Here is a 22,125-nt window from a genome sequence, read left to right as displayed (position 1 = left end):
TAGAAAACAACAGTACGAACCCACTGAGGGGAAGCAAGAGATTTGTTTTGGACGAGCAGGTCACCAGAAAAGGTTTCAGTGGGTAGAAAATGATGCAGAGACCACCATGGTTGCAGTTCATTGAATACACAAAATATCAGGGAGAGGATACTGAAACAGACGACTGCTTAATTTTGTGATTTTGGGTCATAAAAATAAAACTGACTGACTGTGGACAGCGCATGTACCAACCATTAGCTTGTAGATTATAAATGTAATTTCCAGCCTGGGTGTAGTTATTCTTTGATGCGTCAAAGTAAAAGCACTAATATGCTGTAGCTGGTAAAGTGGAACTAATTCTAACTATGTTATATACAGCTGAGTAGTTAAATCTATAACATTCACTATGTAATGTAATGGAGTAAAAACAATAGTAGTAAATGTGCACAAAATGGAAATACTGCATTAAGTGTGACTAAGGCTACATTCACGCTAATAAAAAAAAATAGATTGGGAGTCCTTGCAAAGCGAAGCGTACATTAGTGTCTGTGTCACTGAAAACACAAGCCCAGAGTTTTCATATTACAAACAGGGCCAACAGAGTTTTCAAAAGTTTCAGTTTTAGGGGTTCGAAAACTCTGGACTAGTGTCAATGCTAGGCATAGACGCAATTTTAAAACTAAACCGTATGAAGGGGGATCCAACCTAACACTGGAAGGGGACTGTTTCCCTACTCCAAATCAAAACGTTTTCACTAATGCCACTGACAGACCCTTTGAAAAGACAATCAAAACACTTGACGGTACCTGCCAGCGAACCGGTCATGGAGCTCATCGTGCTGTTGACTGCTGAGGCTGTTTGCACGCTGCTCCATCAGCCAGCCCAACTCAACCTCCAGCACCTTACTGCTGTTGTTGTTTGTTACAGCTCCTTCCTGACAACGCTGGATTATGCTGGAGGGAGTGTTTTCGGGGGAACACACGGGCAGCCCCTGTCCTCCATTTACTCCATTGTTGTGAAAAAGTTCTGTCAGCTCCATGCTGCCGCTCTGCAGCCGGCTGTCGTTGAACCAGCGGGCGAGGTCGGCTCGAGCCAGTCCTGTCCGACCCTCCAGCTGGCTAAACTCCTCAGGGGAAGGCCACCGTGTTTGAGCAAAATCGTCCTTGAGGAGCGCCAGGGATCGGCTGTCTGGAGGCACTGAGCAGGAATTCGGGTTGGGGATGGAGGGTGCAATGGTGCCAGGGGCAATGATGGGCAGGGTGTGTGTAGGTGGAGGAGGGCTTTTAAGATGGCCCACGCCGGTGCTTGGTTTGTGAATCCCATTCAGCTGTAGAGTTTGGTGTTGCTGTTGCTGCTGATGTAGTCGTTTGTCAGTGATGGCGGCGATGCCACCCACGCCAGTCCTCTTAGTGCCCATAGAGTTGAGAAGCGCTTGTTCCAGGTTGTCGCGTAGTGCGCGGCGCTCCACAAACCAGCTGTCGATTTCCTGGTGAGACAGGCGGGTGCTGGCTGACAGATTGTCCACGTCGCTGTGTGTGGGGAAACTGTTCCTCAAGAAGTTCTCCTCTAAGATCTTTAGCTGTTCTGCCGTCTTTCCTTTCATCCTCTCCAGCAATGGGAACTGTGTCAGCACTGAGGACTTTTGATGAAAATCTTGTTTCGGTGCTGCTGGCAGCTCACCACCATCTAAATGTATAACCCCGTTGTTGTTGTGAGCAGAGGAGGTCTGATTGCGGGGCCATTTGCTGTCCGTGCGAGAAGTCCCATTGGCCTCTGCCAGAGGAGTGAGTACCTTGTCTTCTCTTGGGTAGCTGGCTTTTAGCTCCACTCCTTGCTGCTCGTTTAGTTTCTTGCCATCCATGGGGAACCCTGGAATCTGGGGTGGTGCTTTTGCCGGAGCACGAATGGACTGAATAATGGTTGGCCTCCTTATCTGTGGGGTAATGAGTGGAGGGGAGTTTGGCAGCTTAAAATCCGCAGCTGGCAAAGGATGGGTATTGGGGTGCTTTTCTTTGGAAGAGGACGGCAAAGAACGAGGAACAAGAAATGAGTTTTTAAACGGAGGGGCACAGATAGGTGGGGGAGCTATCATTGGCCTTGTTAAGGACTCTGGAAAGACTATGGAGGGCAGCGACACCACCGGCTTTGTTTTGGGGGTTCCTAACGTCGAGAGAATCTTCCCTTTGGACGACAAAGATGGTGATGACGATGATGAAGGTGGTGGCATTAAAGGCACAGCAGCGGATGGCCTCTTCATCTCTGTGGTGACCAGAGGAACTGCTACAGGTCTCTTCATCTCCATTGGAACAGGAGGTGGAGCCATTGGGAGGCGGTCTTTCTGGGGCGGAGGGGGTGGAGGAGGAGCCATGAGGCCCTTGTCTTTTGGGTCGCCAGAATGGGGGGCAACTGCCATGACGGGTCGCTTGGACTCTGGGCCGAACACTGTCGTCAGATGTGCCGGCAGGGGTCGTTTTATGCTATGGCCAGAGCCAATGGCAATTCCAGCAGGAGAGTTTGTGGTGGTGACTGCACTTAACCCATTGGACGTGGTTGTTCGGACATGACCTGGATGCTCGACTGTGGTGTGGACAATGGGCTGCTGAGAGGCTTTGGCAGATGGCTGAGAGATGGGGCTTGTAGGCAGGATGGTGAAGGTGTGATGGGCAGGAGGGATGGAGCCATTGAACATCTTCTTTCTGGCTTCCTCCACCTCCTCTGGGGACCAGGTGATGCCTTGCTTTAGCCGCTGGGTGGTGAACCAGACTTTGATCTGTTCCTCCGGGTGTTTGGAGGCAGCCGTAAGCCACGACAGCTCGGCATGTGTTGGGTAAGGAAACTTGTTAAAGGAGGTGATCAATGTCAGGTTGTCATCTAAAGATGGGTTATATTTGGTGGTGTTCAAGGGAACAGCTATTTTTGGTACAGAGTTAAAGTTGGGCGGGCGCTGGAGCATTGGGGTGACATGGGAGAGCCCTTGAAGGATGGTGGGTTCGGGGATGATGACTGTTCCGTTGATGTTTACTGCTGTGATTTGATCCTTCTGGATCAGGCCATCCAGCTGGCTCTTCAGTTCGCTCCCTTGATAGAGCGACTGGATGTTGTCTGGGGTTTTCACCGTGGTAGATATACAAGGTGGAAACACAGAACTGCTGCTGCTCTCACCCTGTTCATTTGTCACTTCACATTCAACTGAATTGTCTTTGCCTTCGATTGTCTGCTCTAAGATAGTCTGATTGTTCATTTTTATCCTCTTGAACTTGAAGTTTGTCTCGCCCGGGTGCTGGCTCTCGTTGTGCTCTGTGAGCGAGTCAAACTTCTTGGTGTTGAAGTTGCAGACAGCACAGAGGTACAACGGATTGAGAATGACGTTAGGGTGGCTCGAGTCCACATGCTCTTTGAAGTCATTCAGATTCTGCGTTGAAAACGGGCAGTATTTGCACTCGTAACCTCTGGGCTGCTTTTTCTGGGATGCCGGGTCAGATTCAGCCCCTCCCCTGTCCTTCTCTTCTCTGGCTTCTACGTCTTCAATGACTGGGGGTTGGTCTTCTTTACCCGACTGCTTCTCTTGTTCTAATGGCTCAGGATTCTGGTTTTCCACCGGTTTTGGAAATGTCTGCTGGTCTGGATTCTCTGGTTTCCCCTGCTGGATGTCTTGACTCTTTTCTGCAGATTCATTTGATTCCGACTGTTCTTTTTCTGTCACATTGTTGTCCGCCAATATTTCCATGTCCATCACCTCCTCCGGGTCATCTTGCTCTTCAGGCAGGTCACTGATGACCCGGACCATGCAGGGGGTGGAGGACTTCCTACGGCTGGACATGACGGATGCTGCTGGTGGTGGTGGTAATGGTGGTGCTGGTGTTGCTGATTGCGTTGAAGATACTGTTGTTTTTGGCTGCTGCTGCTGCTGGTGCTTGCCAAGGACGTCAGCGTGTCGGTTTTTGAGGGGGTCTTACTGGGGTGGATCGGAGCTGATGGTTGTGGATACTGGTAGGCGGGTGGAGGTGGAGTCTCCAGCGTGAGAGAGGGAGGGCAAGAACCGGCTGATGGCACCGGCCCAGGACCGCTTGTGCAGTGGCGTCTCCCGCTCACTGGCAGTGTCAGCTACTGACCTGGGCGTCATGGGAGGGCATCACAGACAGCAGTGGCGCTCAAGCTGTGTAGAAACAAACAGAAAGAGAGAAAATTACATGTTAATATTGTTTGTGTTCAGCGAGCTGCTCTGCAGCCACTTGGGGAAAGACTAAAAGCAGAGAAAAACACATGTTAGAAAAACATAGAGAGAAGTCATGTTGATATTGTTTGTGTGTGATGTGCTGCATTCACCCCGAATAAGACAAAGAATACAAAAATGCATGATGGGCAATGACAGAAGGGGAGGAAACAGTAATTTGCACTTTAGTAAACAGACAAACTAAGCTTTTGGTTGAAACATCCTATTTATTGAGAGATGTGAGATCAGCACAGTGCTCAAGATAAAACACAGCAACATCAACAGAGGTTGTTTTTTTTTATCTGTACTGAGGTCACATGCACTGGAAATATATGCACTGCATTGTACTATTATGCGCTTTGGATCAAAGGTTCTTTCAAAGACAGTTAGTTGGAGACGAAGCAATGAACCTAAAGCCCCTGAAAACTTTTCTCTACAACATTACATTTATTCTATTCATTTATTCATTAAGATAAGAAGCCAAAATTTTAACAAGATTGTCTTGTCAGAGTTTGACTACTTTGCCAAATTTTAGAGGCTGATACAAACATCAGCATTTGACAGAGTAAAAGACATCTGATAAGAAAAGAGGGAAGAAAGGTGACTTTGTTTTCATTTTATTTATTTACTTATTTAGTCTTTTTTACACAAAGGACTCTAATTTGACTGTTTCACTGAGACAGAATATTTTATGCATGAACAGTTAACTTCATCATCAAAGGCAACTAAAACAAATAAATCTGAGATAACGAACATCGTGATGGTATTTTTTGCTATCTTGGTGTTGAAGATAAATGTCATTGTGTTTTACTGCCCCATGTGCAGTGGCCTGAGGTGTTTAATGTGTGAAAAAGAAAAAATATTGCATGATAGAACATTTCTCTTATCTTTTAAACATTGTCTTTTTTATTTATGCAATGGTTACTTATACTTTCTGCCAGGCACTTAAATCAATAATTAAAAAGAAATTTATTATAAGTATAGATTAAAAAACACAAAGCACAAGAAAACTATTATTACTTTAACTCGAAGCACAAAAATAACCTAACTAATATAACTAATAATAACTGTCAACTATGATTTATTGTGTAATATATATGATACTAATGTTTTCTCTGACGACAACAAATTGTTTGCATTCACTGAAATATATTACTTCTCTTTCAAAGGTTCAGTTGCCAATTTATAGATAAAGAAATGAGATATCTTTCAGTTTAATAGCAATTTAAGTTTAATGCCATTCAATTCAGCAGAACCACAAACTGCAATAATCATAAAGCTGAATCAACACCAACCATTTCAGTAAAAACTAGACATTATTGGACACGTATAAGACCAATATTGATAAAGTTATTGTCCATAATAATGTGACTAAATCCTCTGGAGCTGTTCTGGCCATTACGCAGCACCACATCAAAGATAGGAAGTTTCGGTCTTGATAAACGTCATGACATTTTGCTCTCCCTCCCTCCCTCCCTCTAAAGTCCGAGCCAGGTTTCTGAGTCAGCGCTCGTCCTGAACATCACAGGAGCTTCATTGGGTCGGGTTTAATCAGAAGCCGACAGACGATGGCGTTTGCTGACAAAGCCGAGGCCCCAAAGTTAAAAAATGAAGTGAGTCTGACTGACAGACAACTCAGGAGTGAGACGCAGCGCCTGGAAATTACGATGAATCTGAGTTGCCACTTAATCAGGACACGCTGTTCCAGGCCAATCACATGTAAATGCAATAAATTGAAGAGTCCACAGTAACTACAAAAGACAAAAAAAAGTCTCCAAACTCCAAACCCCATTAAAAAGACATTAAGCGTCTTTCATAGATTCGGGCAAAGACAACTTCACAGGATAATTACCCTGTAATCATGTAATAAGAGAGACTCAGTGATGAGATCTCCTGACAGCTATCATCCACACAATGGAACTGAAAGAGGTAAAAGCAGATGGAGGGAGAAAGAAGACAGAGGGAGGAAAATACAGGTATGAATAAATATGGGAAGAGAGGGACTAAAGGGTAAAAATAAAAGGAGGACAAAAGTAGAAAGCAGGTAAAAGGGGGTGAGAGAGCTGGGGAGAGGGAAGAATGATATAAAAAGAGAATGAGAGACAGTGGCGAAGAGGCTCGAGAGATAAAGGGAAAGAGAAAAGGGGGAGAGTCTAAAAACTTCCAAGCCGATGAAAGAGAACAGGCACAAAGCAGAAGACGTTTTAACTAGGCCATGGCCTGGCAGACAGAAAGAGAGAGAAGACAGTGAAAGAAAGAGGAGGAAGAGGACGAGGCAGATAAACATAAAGAGGGAGGAGGAGAAAGGGACAACAGAGTGTTTAAAGAGGCTGAGAGAAGGAGACATAAAGAGAGAGAGGGGGGAAAATGATAAACAGAGGATGGAATCGAAAGCAGATGAGAGAGGAGGAAGAAAAACATTTCATTTTGACAGAAAATTTTAACGGAAAAGCCGAAATATCACAAAAATAATATAAAATGAGGTTTTGGTTTATTTTCTATCAGCAAAGTTGAAGCTTTGAAAAGGTGTCCCAATCCTTGGGGGGGGGGGAGACATTTGCCAGAAAAATTGAGAGTATCTCAACACTTAATTAGTATTGGGCAAGCTGTTATTTGTCCCAAGTGTCACTTAATGTTGGACATATTTCATGCTCTCGCAGCCTTGATCAGCTTCTCACTGCCTGCACAGGAGACGTATTTTGTAGTTTCCGAGTATCCAGAGTCCTGTTTGAATTGTTGCATTGTGCAATGAGACTGAACTAATCCTATGTTATTATAAATCTCATGCATTTACACTGCTGTTTACTGCATACTTCAACTAATGAGATTTCCTCATGAAGCAGGTGTAGAAATGCTGTGGATTAGATTAGTTGATTAAGCTGTTAAGAGTAAAAACTAGTCACCGTTTAACTCTATCCTTTTTGAGAACAGACTGGAGATGACTTCATGAGGATTTTAGACTCAAAAATCTCAATTGTAAAGGGACCCGAGGACAGATACACTCAATCTGCAGGATATTTAGACCTGATCGAAAGTGTGGTCGACCCCAACAGACCCAAACACTGGCAGCATCTGTGGTCGAAGAGATCATTTCTCCTGCACAGTTCACTCTCTCCATCTGCCTCTAAAAACCTGCAGCAATACAACAAGACCCTACGCGACCTGATAAGACCGAATATTATCTTGGACTGGGCCCAACTTGAGTCCTGGATCAGGTCTACTTGTTACTAGGAGACGAGAGGACCTGCGAAGACCTCCAGTCTAGTCTCAAGTACAGAAAACCTTCAAGTATGAAAAAGTTGGCACTGAATGTCTTGATCGGATTCTCAGGGTTCTGACCAGATATAACCTTTGACTTTATTTATTTAAAGGAGTATTCCAGCAATTTAGCATATCTGAAGACACTGAAACTTCTCTACTTTTGCTGGTTCCAGCATCATAAAAATTAAGATGTACTACTTTTCTTGTAGGTTTCATTAAATACCTCTACAGAATAAGCTATGTAATGAGTAACTCAACACTAAGCTCACTTTTTTGACTTAGTATCAAAATGAATTTCAAGTAAATATCTTCAGAAATAAATGCAAATGAACCAATTTCCTACATCCAGAATATTTTATGAAAAAAATGACAAAAAATATTGCACCCTTTAAATCCAATTTAAATTAGTTCCTCAAACAAAGTTAAAAAAAAAGACTCACCTGTGCTGAATTTTTAGTGGTCACATGACCTGAACTAACCAATGAATGATGGTTTTACTGCAAAATAAAGGACTGATTGTTTTCATTTTCTTTTTCACAATGGTAAAGACAAGGGAGATGAAAGCATCACAAATGCTTTAGTCAATAAACAGAACAAATCCAAAGACCATAAGGGAATCGTCAAAGATCTAGAAATCCCTGTTTAAACCGTTCGTAATGTTATCAAAACGTTTCATGGTCATAAAACTGTCAAGAAGCCTCCAGAACGTGGCACTGAGAAGAAATCGAATGATAGCAGTCAGCGAAGGTTGGCACAGACTGTGGAAAAAACACCAAACTAAACATCCAAAGAGCTTCAGGCCAACCTGGAGCAATCTGGAGTGGTGGTTTAAGCTCATACCAAATGCACACTAAAAGGTCCAAAAAGGCAAAACTAATGTTTGCAAACACTTATAGATAAGCCACAGTCTCTCTGGATAATGTTCTATGGGCAGATGAAACCAAAGTAAAGGTCTTTGGGAATATAGTGCATCAGTTTGTTTATAGGTCCATAAGGAATAGAACATCCTACCTACAGTAAAACATCATGGAGGTTGTATCGTGCTGTTGATGCCTCTGGTACTGGAAAAAATCCAGCAGTCTTGTCCTCTATAGACCACTAAAAAAAATCTGTGACGTTGCCTTGTACTCAACGCTGAAAAATACAAACCAATAATGTTCACTCCAATCTGGGCCAACACCCCCACCCCCTCGCCCAAATCAAGGAAAAAAGAAAACAGAAATTAAGTCTTGGCAGTGTGGCCGGTTCTGTGTTATTCTTCCATGGATGATGAAAATACAGGTATTACATTACATTTCTGGCAGTCATCCAGAATTCATGGAAACAGATGCATGTTCAAGCGAAAACAGGTCTTGAAGTTGCCCTTTTAAGACACCATCAAAAAACATATCCATAGATTAACAAACCGATAAAATACTTGGATCAAATCTGGACAAATAATGTATTCTCCATTCAAATGTTCTACTTCTGTACATGCCGGTCGCCTTAAAAATACTTTGCCAGAGATCCAGCTGCTACCAGAGGTGAAATGGGAGAATACAGGGAAGCAGATGGAAAAGGAGATAAAACAAGAGGAAAAAGAAAAGAGTGTAGGAGGAGTTGAAGAGAAGAGAGCAGAGAGCACATGTATAGGAAGAGGTGGAGGGAGACGAGTGTGAAGGAGCCAAGAAATAAGGGAAGGAAAGCAACACAGATCAACAGTAAAGAGGCTGAGGGAAAAGGACAAGAGAGTGTAGGAGGAGAGACACAAATTAGATGAACAGAGGGAGATAGAAGACAAAAAGTAGGAGAATTAAAAAAGAGAAAAATAGAAGAAGAAGACAGGAATGAACTTAAAACAGACTGGATGAGGGAAATAAGAATCACAGAGGCAGACAGAGCTGCAGGCCGAAGCATTTTATTCGAGCAGCGATGGCGGCCTCGCTTCATGTCGACGAGGAACAGCGATGTCGCTGCCAGCTCCGGAAAAAAAGGAAGAAAAAGGAAAAGGGAAAAAAAAAGACAAAAAACACAACAGTGTCATGTTTTGCTGCATCACTGGATCGGCCTCGAGGACTCTGGGCCAACTTCTGACGAGGGGAGTCATATGCCGCTTGGCTGCATCCCATTTGGTCAGGCTCAGCTCGCCTCCACGCATCCTTGTAATTAGTTGTACAGTATTTGCGTACAGGGGATTGTTCAGAGCACGGCAGCACTCAGTAATTATGGAGAAAATAATAAAACTGCTGCAGTGACAACAGTGATTTGCAAAGTGTAAGAAGTGGTGGGAGAGTTAAGGTTTTTCCAAATCAAGAAACAAACAAACCTTTTCCCCTTCCTTCAACTTTAGATCCATACAACATTCAGCATCTTCAAAAATGCTAAAAATAGCTTTTCCCCCCAGGATTCCCCTCTTCTAAAATCTCCCCAAACTACATTCAGACTGGGATGAGATACCTAAACTCCCCTGAAAGTGACACCAAAGTAACCCGAGTGGATCGTGGCGGGTGAGGCAGGGTTCACTGATGAGGAAAAAAATATCAGATTTTCACCTCCATTCAAGGACAAAGCGAACCATCAGTCTAACCACAAACTGTTTCCATCCATCTATCTGACTGCACTGTAGGCAACTGCAGTTTGCATGTTGAAGCGAACAAGGGCACACCGGAGAGAAAAGGGTGTCGAGGAAGCCATAAAACAACTCAGAGATGAGAAAAAGAAGGTAATGAGGAGATATCTTGGGAAATGAAATGACAAATTAGGAGGACGAAAGGCAGATCGGAAGGAGCCAAGTGTGCTAATAGGAGGGGTTAAAGACGTTTTACTGGAACAAGGGCAAACTGGAGGGGACGAGGGCTCGTGGGGAGGGAGACTGAACATTTCAGCACAGAAAAGGCTCCACTGAAAACTAATTCCACAGATAGCTCATCTTGTAGTCACCAAGGGTTTTGAGTTAGGGAGGTCTGAAGGTTTGTAAATTGGAGAGACTTTTTCTCCTACAAGTCCTACAAGATAACTTCTCTGTGTTAAACTTATAAGGAGTTCTCCTATGCAAAAGGTAACACAAGGCCAAAAAGTTTTGGAAAGTTACTAAAGCTTTGTGTTCTATTTCAGTCCTCCTACTGTGAGTTCTTCTTTTTTACCAGCCATCCCAAGAAGAAAAACAGCATCAGTCATTTTAGCAAAACTAATCTGTTTACGTTCATGTGACCCTTGTGGCTGTAGGCGGTATTACAGGAAAGCAGAAAGACATGCACAGAGGCAGGAGGTCAACAAATCATCAGACTTTAACACCAGAGTGTGCTGTTGACTTTCCGACATTGTTTTTTTAAACATGACCACTAAGGTTCCCTAACCTTTGCCACGTGTTTACGATGAAGGTTTCCAAACCTTACCAAGTTGTCATTTTAACCCCAAAATATGATGCTTCCCCGTCCTTCACCAAGTGTTTTTTGTGCCTAAACCTAACCAACCCTTGACCCACTGTGTCTTCACATCATAAAACAGATTTGATCTTTCCAACAGTGATTTCTAGAAGGCACAGATGGAGGATGTTATCCTGCTGATAGTGTAGAATCAGAAAACACTTCTCTGTGACTTTCTGGAAGCATTTTTTTTCTGTTCTTTAACTTGAAAAATTTGTTGGAAAGAGTCTTTCTTTGTAGAAAATGTACATAGAGCACTAGCAGAAAGTTGTCAACACTTGCCATTTCACAGTAAAGGTCTGTCACTGCTTTCATATTGAAATGCAAAAAAAGATGGTGAGAAATTAAAGGGAAAAAAATTAAGATAAAGTGTCTTAGCAAGGTGTTGGGCTCCTTGGCATTGATTCTCCAAGTCTCTGAAAGTCTACTGGAGGGATGAAACACCATTCCTCCAAAAGATATTCCCCTCATTTGGTCTTCTGATGATGGTGGACACGTCGGTCCAAAATCTCTCACTGGTGTTGAGTTGGGTTGAGATCTGGTGATGTCATCCTGTTTCTCCACTCATTTTTCAGGTTTTTCCTTTGTCACCTGTCTGTAGCTTTTACACATCAATGTCTCACCGCAGTGAATCAACAGAGGAGGAAGGTTAAAACTATACATAATGTGGAACTGCCATTTCTGACTGAAATCTGATGTATTTGATTAGACCACTAGATCAGATTCTACCACATTTCAACACAGAAACACCTGATGAGCCTCCACGAAGCCCTTTAAGCAAGACACTTGACCTTACCTACTGCTCTTACTGCAAGTCCTCTTGGGTAAAGTGACTACAGGACAGGACAGGACGGTGGGATGTGCGTGAATCAACAGGAAGAACCGCCAGGGAGAGTGAAGGAACGACCGAAAGTTATGAGGCCACTCTCTTTTAGGGCGACGTCGCTCAGAAAACTAAATGCGTCCTGGTTTTTGGAGTCCCCGTGACCCCCCTCCTCAGGCACACAATCATCATGCAGCACAAAAACTGCCAGCACCGTCTGTGTGTATGTGTGTGTGTGTGTCCGCATTTCAATATAAGTGTGTGTGTGGGATGCTAAATGATTGATCAAAGGATGCCTTTGTGTGGGCACCTCGTGGTGCTAATGCATCATTAACACAGCTGGTAGTATGACCCAGCTCTTCTGAGAGTGCCAGGCTATTTCCAGCAGCTTCCTCTTAAGCTTATAGAGATCCAAATCTCACTCGTGTTATATAAGAGTTCTGTGAAACCCACCGAAAGGACGTCATGACTAGTTTTACCTCAGGTTATTTTAGCTGGCCCTTTTACAGGCAGGGAAAAAGAGGCCTGAATTTTTTTACCAGTTACTGCAGTCTGTAGGAATTACTGACATGGGAATTCCTGACATGGGACTGAAATTACAGACAGAAACACTCTGGTAGAAAAATCACTCCCTCCTGAAAGGTAATCCGTCCTAACTGGGCTCTAAGTAGGTCCTGGTGATGCTGACAAAATCTAATACAGTTTGATCCAAGTAGCTGGCATTGATAATGTGACAATATTTTAAGCGGCCAGAAGATAAACCCCATCTATGCTAGACACCTCGAGGTCTTTGCTCTGCTGCCTCCTTTAAGACCAAACTGAAAAGCAGATTGGGATGAAATTCACTAAACTATAGATGAGCACTGTTTGGTCTGTTGTCTGCACTGATTGGTTTAAAAACATACATTAGAGCCTCAGAGTGTTGGTAGTGTATTAGTTCAACTTTGTCGTCAGGAGTATAAAGAGTAAAAGAAATAAACTCATAAGTCTGAGGATGTTTCTGTGCCGATTCATCTTTATTTGTGATGAGTTTATTTCCAAACGTAAACGAAACATTTGTAAGAAAGCTAACAATTTATCAGTGCACTTTATTTTAAGCCCCCTGTGTTATACACCATTTATCAAATGTAAAGTTACCACTCTCTGTATCTCAGTGGGTAGTTGATATGTATTGCATAACATGAAGCTTAGTGAGGAGTGGGGGTGGCAACAGAAACAATCTATATCTATTCTTTATCTATACTCGAGGCCTGTCCCAGCTGTCAGTGGGCGAGAGGTGGAGTAAACCCATGACAGGTGAAACACAGATACACATTTCAATACCTACTGATACCATTTATGCACCTATGTCCATTTACAGACATGTTCTCACGACTGATGTGATGGTTTCAGTGTTGTGTTTCCTCCAGTTTCTTCTCTCTCTTCTTTTCACTGTAACTTAATTATGCAGAAGATGCTTTTTATTGTTTTTAGCTGCGTCAGTACAACAGATGCAAATTAGCTGTTGATCTAACTGCAGCATGTTTACATTGGTTCTGAATAATGTGCATCGTCTCATGTAAATAAATAAATTGGAAAATCTCAGCCAGCAACGGCCACCATTCTTAGTTATTTCTAAATTTCAGGCCCAAACACTTTGATTAATATGATAATAAGATATTAATAGGATTTTAGTTCCAAAGTTTTCTGTGGTCCCAGACCTCTGACTTGGTGCCAACATGTACATTTTTTTCTTTATCAAATAGCTCTGGTGTTATGCTCAGTAATGACTGTGTCCCTGGTTGAGAAAAGCAACCGAGTCAATCAGGGCTTTTTATGCAGGATTAAGAATAAGAACAACATCTTCCAGTGCCAAAGCCTGGAAAAATGGCAACAAGGGCACAGGTCGACACAGCTACTGGAGCTTCTGTGTAGCAACAAAACAACACAACTCCCCGGGAGAAAATGAGCACAATGTCAGACTGCATGAGAGTGAAATTAAAGACAGCATCTTATTTTACTGAGGACCCTCTAGAAGCCCTGTGAGGTCCCTGAGTGGGTCCCAGCGCCCCACATTGGGAACTACAGACCAAGGCCAAATGGCACTTTGAGAATTAGATAACTTGGAAGCATTAAATGCGGCGGAGAGCAGCACTGCTACATGACTGATGGATCTTGTGAGGCAATTTGATGTGCTGATGAGAACAAAGCAGGCTTTTCATTGGCAGAGAACCTTGAGAGGGTTTTAGGTTTCGGGTGATTGGCTGGATAATTGGTAGCGCTGCTCTCAGCCTCGCGCCGACGCCGACGACGGACGGACGGATGACGAAGACGGCGTGTGTCAATTTGGCCGAACTCTTGTATCATTGAGCGTCTCAAGGTCGAACCTGCAGAGCTGAATATGAATGGCATCAATCAATCTATTCATCCCTCTGTCACTCCTTCCATCACTAATGTCTTATCATTCACACACTTTTCTCCCATCAGTCCTGACTCCACGTCACTGAGGACTCTCGATGTTCACCATGTGTGCAGGAAGATACTAACTGCTCTTTTAACCGCCTTGTGCTTGAACGCCTCTGCCAGGCAGTCATGTTGCAGGAAACATGGTCACAATCTGCTCTTCTGTTCCTGAGTTATGGCGTTGAATAACGGCCAGAAAAGAGTTTGTGCAGAACATGATGTCACAGTGAAGTTGACCTTTGACCCTTTGGGGTATAAAATGTCATCACTTCATCTTTTTATCCTTAATTCTTCATAATTACCGTACGAATTCTTGAGTTATGGCTAAACACATGTTTCAAAAGGTCATAGTGACCTTGACTTTTGACCTTTGCACACCAAATTCAAACCAGTTCATCCCTGACTCTAAGTGGATGGTTCTGCCAAATTTGAAGAAATTCCCTCAAGGTGTTACTGAGATATTGCATTCATGAGAATGGGATGAATGGATAAATAACGTTGGTCAGTTGCTTCCTGTTGCCTTGAGATATCACTTAATCACACCTCCACAGTTTTCCATAAGCAGCAGACAGTAAATATTTTCAGCTGACTACTTTCTTACTGTTTCAAGACACAATACTGTCACTTTTTCTAACATTATAACTAATATAATGTCCTGTGTCTTCAGAAGAGCATCAGAGAAACACTGATTTTTAACGTGAAACTGCTACATTCAGTGTTTTTACCTGTTTTAATCATTAGGTCTGTTTGTTTTTGAGAGGAGGAGACCTCTGAGGAGAATTCAGCTGCTGGTAAAAACCTCCTGAACCATGAACACTGAGGGAATCCTAACCTGAGGGTTGTTTAACAATGAAAGAAAAGAAAAAAAAAAAACTCCCTGCACCTCACCTGCAGAGCAACATGTCGGTCTGAAACTAGCAGAGCCACTTCGCTCTTAAAAAAGAAAACGTAAAAGGACTGAGATTTTCCAAACAACCACATTATTTACATCTGACATTATAACTCTCCTGCCACTGGAGGATTATGAAGTATTGATGCCTGGATGTCGTTTTAATTTTGGTTTCATTTCAGCTGTGGGTCTGTTGACATTTAAATAAATAAAAGTCGGAAAAACAGAGTCAGAGAGCAGGAGACAAAAGTCTGAGTTTTTAATGATGTGTGATGCTGCATGTGATCAGAAGATACTGATGATAAAATGATATTAATGTGAGAATATGTGTTCACGCTCCGGCTGCACACGAGGAGGTCAGAGGTCAAGATCGGTGACGGTCAAAACATCACTCTACTGAAGTGAAACCATGTTTTAAACACGGTGGTAAAACACACACTCAAACACACACACACATAGACACACACTTAGATGCTGTATGAATATTTGTAAAGAGCCACACAAATATGCTGACTCACACACACAGACACACAAAAACGCCCATGACCTCCAGCTGTCATGACGGACGAATGCAGGAGACACACACAAACACCCGACAGCTTCACATGGCCATGGGTTTAGGAATGCAACACACACACACACACGCACACACACACACCTGACATTCTATCAATTCTCCCTCTGCAAACTGTCTGCCCCCCGCGACCATGAAATATGAATGAAATACAATTAGCAGCTTTAAAGAACTTCATCAAGGCCAAGGCCTCGGTCCACACAGCCCCCCCGCATCACCCCCCAAACACACACACACACATATACACACACACACACACACACACACCTCCATGTCCACCTCTTGTCAGACAAACGAATAAATAAATAAATAAAGTAACGGCGTCCTTGGACAGAGCGACCAATCACAAACATCTGTCAGAGCAACAGATAAATAATCACCGCTCACAATGGCTGTAAATTTTTACAAACATTGATTTAAAAAATTTTTTTTTTTTTTTTTAAAGAAATAAAAACTTTTTTCCACTCCTTAAATTTTAGTTTTCTGTTTCGGAGCACGCCGCTTTGCCCTCATGAGCCCCTCCACCACCATCCACCCGACACCCCCCCCTCCATCCTTCCATCCCAAAATTTAATGGATGCAGTGACTCATTAAAAAGTGAAGGGGGGTGGGGGAGGGAGGGTGAAGAGGGTGGAGGGAAGCAAAAAAAAAAAAAAATTAGGAAAGAGACAGAGAGAGATAGATACAGAAGAGAGCGGTGCTTCATTTCCATGGCGTTACCATGGCAACAGCAGCGCAGGAGAGACGGCGAGGTGCCCTTCTGCCGTCGCAGCGCCTCGCCGCCGAATATTAACCAGGCCTGTACGCTCAGGTGCTAATTAGGAGAAGAGGAGGGGAGGGAGGAGGAGGGAGGAGGAGGGAGGTCAGGGAGGGAGGAGGAGAGGGGACGACAGTGAGAAAAAAAAGAGAGTGAGGAGAGGAGAGGAGAGGTCAGGAGGGGAGCAGTGGAGGAGGGATTCTTTTTCTTTTTTCTTCCTCCACAAGAGGCGACAACACAGAGGAGGAGGAGGAGAGAAGAGGAGGAGAGGTGGAGAGAGGAGGTCAGGGAGGGGGGTGAAGCAGAAGAGGAGAAGAAATGGGAGCAAGGGAAGGGGAACAGGTGGCGAGGGGAGGAAGAGGAGAGGAGACGGGAGGGACAGAAGGTCAGAAAGAGGTGAAGAGGAGAGGAGTAGCAGGAGGTCAGAGGGTAGGAGAAGAGGAGAAGGGGGGAGGAGAGGGAGAATGAGGGGAGGAAAGAAGAAGAAGCGAGGAGAAGAGGGAGACAAGAGGAGGAGGAGGAGGAGGAGGAAAAAGGTAGGTGTAGGTGAAAGGAGGAGGATCAGGAGAGAAGAAAAGATGGAGGCAGAAGAAGGTCAGAAAAACACATAAGGTGAGTAGTAACAGAAAACAGAGGGGGAGTAACACGGGAGGAGGTGAAGAGAGGGAGAAGGTGATAATTGGAGGAAAGGAGAGGGTGGAAGAATTACAGAGAGGAGGAAGCAAAAAGAGAAAGTGAAGGAGATAAGGAGAAAGGAGGAGGAGAGAGGAGAGATAAAAAGAGAAGATGAGGAGAGAGGAAGACAGAAAGGAGAAATAAGGAGGAGAGACAAAGAGGAAGTAAGGAGAAATGAGAAGGGAGGGGAGGACAGAAAGATGAGGAGGGAGGAGGAGAAGTGGAAAAGATGAAAAGGAAAGAAGAAAGGAAGGAAAGGAAGACAGGAAGGAGAGATATGAAGACAGGAGTGAAAGTGGATGAGGAGAAAGATAAGAGAGAACAGAGGAGTAGAAGGAGAGAAGGAGAGAGGAGGAGAGGTAGGAGAGATAAGGAGGAAGGGAAGGTGAGGAGGACGGAGAGAGGAGCCTGTCAGGTTGATCTGTTCTGCTCCGAGAGGTCAGTGGAGGACAGGGAGGAGGTGAGAGAGGGGGAGAGAGGAGGAGAGGAGGAGACAAAAGAGAGGAGGAAGATTAAAGAAAGAGAGAGAGAGACAGAGAGAGGGATGAGAGGAGGCGAGACAGGGGAGGTGTAGAAAGAGAGGGAGTCAGGTCAATAAAACATGCATGAGACAGTCGCTTTGTGTACATCTGTGTGTGTGTGTGTGTGTGTGTGTGCGTGTCTATATCTGTGTGTGCATGTACTAAGAGTGTGTATATGTGTGTGTGTCCATTTACATGTGTGTGAATCTGTACGTTTGTCCTTTAAAAGGTGTCGTCCTCCATCTTCATCATGTGTGTGTTTGCATGTTTGTATATACGTGTGTGTCTCCGTCTCGTGTGCACGTGTGTGTGTGTCTCCGTCTCGTGTGCGTGCATGCACATATGCACGAGTTGTGTCTTGATTTCGCCTCTCGTGCATATGCGTGTCCTCACATCACGTGTAAGTATTTCCAAGTGTTTGCGTGCATGAGTGTCTCCATATGTGGATGTGTGTGTTTTCACGTGTGTGTGTGTGTGTGTGTGTGTGTGTGCTGGTGTCCTCAGCTAACACAGCCGCCGACTCCATCCAGCCATGCGCAGCTATAAGCCTGAGAGCCTGTGTGTGCGACTGAGCCACAGACTTATATTCAGTTGTATATAGGTCAGTGCAGCGCGGTCCACGCGCCGCCACACGTCATTCAACAGAGGATGTCGTGATGGAAAAATAAAAAATAAAACGAGCGTTAAAGGAACAGAAATGCTGAAGTTTTAAGGAGACAGAGCCGCCGGACAAACGTTAAGAGATAAAAGATGCTTCATCAAACACGCTTCCACGTCTATGAGCGACAGAAGTTGAATTAGTCTCCAGTTCAGTTTGGTAGGGGTAATGCTGAATTTAAAAGTGTGGCTCCATCGAAGGAACACCAGGTCAGATGTCCTGGGCCCTGGCTCAGAGGAGGCCCTCTAAACTTTAAGTCATCTGCTTGAATAATTACATATTTGTTGAAAGTTTATCAGTGTTTATGACTTACAAGCGGTTTGAACACTTTCCCCCCCCGTAATGCAAAGAATGGTTCGGTCTGTATGGCTGCATTTGCACAGACGATGATACAAAGAAGTTTAAGGGCCTTTATCGATCATGTTGTCCCAGTAACAGACACAAGGCTCGGTCTGGAAGTCCCGCCCACACACCCACCCAACCAATCAGAGCTGTCGACATCGACACCTGTTATTTACAGCATGAAAGAACTAATTAAAAACACTTCAGTTTATATCAGCATGATTAAAACGACTCTTCCCATTGGCTAACACGGAGTGGGTGGGGTTTATGACCTATACTATCGCCATCCACCATGTTTTGGCTTCACTTTGTGTATCATGTTTTTATACAGCCGTACAGTGATAGAGGACTTGATGCTAAAACACATCAGCTACATTATACTCAGTGATAATCGATGTCTATAAATAAAGCCATTGAGTTTTACCTGTACTCTCAGTTCCCAGAGAACTGTACAGCCGGTGTTACTGTCACTAAGAACGTATGCACTCAGGGTCCTGTAAGGCGCTTTGGATAAAAGGTTCCACCAAATGGCATATTTTAATGGCACATTAAATCCTTTATGGGGATTTAGTGAAAGGACTTAGAACTTTCTATTAAAAAAATCATTTTATTTTTGGCCTGTCTTTTATAGGATAAGCTTAGCCATAGGCAGCCTGCAGTTTATTCTGATGAAAGATTATTCTTAAGGTATTTCACTTTTTTTTTTTTTTTTTTTTTACATAGTATAGACAGTTGAGACATATCACCAGTCATGACAAAGAGAGGGTTTTATATCCACACAGAGCTGCAAAATCAAGTGAATGAAAAGTTGAGTTTCTTCATTTCTGCTTGTAAAATACCAGCACGTGTTATTTTAAGTGTTTTCAGGCTGGAGTCTAAATCTGAACATTATTGAGGTTTTATGTCAGTTGAAAACAATAATGATGACTGTAAACTGTAAACCTCACTGTCTTCTTACACACACAAAAAAAATAATAATCAAATTTTTCATGCTGCAAGCTTTTAAACCTACACACAGTAACTAACTGGGAGCTATTCATGTTTTATTCCCCGAGCTCTGCCTCACAGGAACACCTTCTCCTCTCAGACTGTTAGATATACAATGATAAGTTGTGATATATGATGGCTGAACCACCTAATCACACATGTATTCTTATTTATTCATAAATATTTAATTAGGAAAGCTCCTTTGAGACAGATTACTAAAATAAGAACAGAGAAAGTTAACTCAGGAATCATTTACCATAGAACATTAGTCTTAAATTCTGTCAAAGAATTCTTTCCAGACCAAGTGGCCAGGGCAAAAAACATCCAGGCTTGCTTACTCATCTCTGTCCAATCAGTCAAAAAAGGTTTATACTACATGTTATGATCTGAGACAACTCTGATTAATCTGCTGTGGGCTCCTTCTATCTCCTTACAGTGCTGAAAATGAGGAGGAAGTTTGAAGCACTAAAGAAAGACTGAAATCTACTTTTGAGTAATGCTCGCAAAACTCATTTTCATTGCAACCGTCTCCCCGTCATTGTTACTTTCTTTGAAAACTGTCCATCACCCAAATTGTATCAACATACCTGTCTTTAAAGATGATTAACTGGGAAATTTCAATCTCAAATCTCTAGGTAACTCATGGTAAACCAGCCCTGACACACTGTCCACATATCTCTGCATACTTTTAGTTTTTCATGGTAGCCAGGTTCAAGATCTGAACCCATGTGGTTCCTGTTGGGAGCAGCCTGAGAGAAAACTCTACCTGGGAGGCTCAACTCAGGATGAAAACAGAGGGGAGAATAATATTCACCCAGCTCCACTGAATGTATCTGTATCCTCTACATACAGTCAATCTAGTTTGCTACCATCATCTAAAACAACCCATCCATCTGTCTCTTGTTTCTGTTTTTTTTTTCTTTTTCCCAGGACTTTCCTCTGACACGCTCACTCAGGGATTACAGGAGTATCACCGACTGCCTCCTTCCTGCTGTTTCCTCGTACCGTCGCTGTTTGAGGAATTCAGGCTCCATCTACCTCTGCTGTCACTGTGAGTTGCTCCGGATGAGGCTGCCTAAAATGCAAATGTAAATGTAAATAACCGTCCAGTGATGGTACTTGTGCGTACAAAAGCGCTGCTGGGGGTGTATTGCATTCTTTTGCAGTGCGGTGGGGTGGGTAAAAAAAAAGAAAAGGCTTCCTCCTCTTCCTCCTGAATAGGCAGGATGGGCCACCTCGCCGAAGAGAATTCCATTAGTATTGGTTTCTGTGGAGGGTTTTACTGTCACATGGGCTGTAATGCTGCCTCAGAGGGCCTTTACGGCCTGCCAAGAAAAATTTCTGGAGACGGGCGTGGAGGGAGCCCTGCTGAGGAATAAAAAAAATGAAAAAGAAGCTCAGGACTCCACAAAAAGACTTCTAATAAACTTTTATCAGTCACAGTGCTTCGCTCCAGACCAGATTTATTCTTTCACGTTACTCTATTTCCATTCTGGCTTTTATAACTGCTTTTACAACGCTGTGGGTCTGGATCTGACGCAGGTTATAGCTGCACGCATTATGGCCGATCTCCACAAGACAAGAACAGGAATGTGAGCTAAATTACCCGAACATTTTTTTCATGTTTTGGTTCTGATTTAAATCCTGATTACAACCACTGATTTGGCTGCCATGGCTGGTGTTGATGCTCTTAGAGAATCTGTACAACTTAGAGGAAGTTGACTCTGAATAAGATTCAAATATCTCAATTCCAGTTTGAGCTGGTTAAGAACGAACGTGTGAAAGACCTAACTGTACCCTACAAAGACTGAATGATGTAATGCCAAGTCTTTACAGTCACTTGAGGTATTAAAAGTCTTCCCGTGTGGTCCGGGCTTTATTTTCAGCTGTAAAAGTCGCAGCCAGGATGAGCATAAAGAGGGAAAGGAGCTGTACATCATTCTTGTTCCGATTAAACAGAGTTTTACCACTCATCAGATGTGGCAATCAGACAAGAGACTACTACTTCCAACATACCTGTAGATGTAAAAACCAACAAAAAGGTTGTAAAAGTTAGTGAAGGCTACATTTGGTGATTTTCAAAAAGAGAACAGAGGTCAGGCACCATCTTTATGAGTTCCTCTAACCTTTTCTGCTGAGCCTTTGGACTATCCTGTTATGCCAGCACGAACTGCCATTAAATTTTCACTTCTGATGACACTGAAGTCATTTTCTGTAGATATAGAAACTGTGATTATGGTTTCTACAAGAAGTAAAAGTTTGTCAGTGTCACGTTTTACCAGTTGGTATTTCTCAATGTTGACCTACAAAAACCTGTCCATCTGGGCTGATCTCATCCACACTGCTGGAAATGTTTCTGTTGCTGGTTTTCTAGCTGTGGCACAGTTAAGACAACATCCCGCCCTACAGACTTCTGACCCCCATCAACACTAGACCTAAACTCAGGATGTGGTGATAACTCAGAGGTCTGGAACCAACCAGGCTACCTTCATATTCCATAAAGAAAAAACTGCAAAGAACATGAAACTTGTGTTTGTAGCTTGAACTGGCTCAGTCAGTTTTCTGGACCAGGATTCAGACTAATGCTTGACCAAGTTTTC

At 43.4% G+C, this 22,125-nt stretch overlaps 1 protein-coding gene across 1 annotated transcript in view; it reads right to left on the bottom strand.

The window, feature by feature from the left end:
- LOC108887592 (zinc fingers and homeoboxes protein 2) overlaps positions 1-22,125 on the bottom strand; it is a 107,021-nt gene that overhangs the window by 16,232 nt on the left and 68,664 nt on the right. The window contains exon 3 of the mRNA XM_018683054.2: positions 786-4,135. Within this exon, the coding sequence (XP_018538570.1) occupies positions 786-3,799 (3,014 nt within the window). The 5' untranslated portion in view covers positions 3,800-4,135. The remainder of the gene's footprint in view (positions 1-785; positions 4,136-22,125) is intronic.

The sequence above is a fragment of the Lates calcarifer genome, linkage group LG3 (genome assembly GCF_001640805.2).
Source record: "Lates calcarifer isolate ASB-BC8 linkage group LG3, TLL_Latcal_v3, whole genome shotgun sequence".
NCBI classification, from domain to species: Eukaryota; Metazoa; Chordata; class Actinopteri; family Centropomidae; genus Lates; species Lates calcarifer.
Note: the sequence above shows the minus strand (reverse complement) of the source record. Positions and strands in the feature narration are given on the sequence as shown.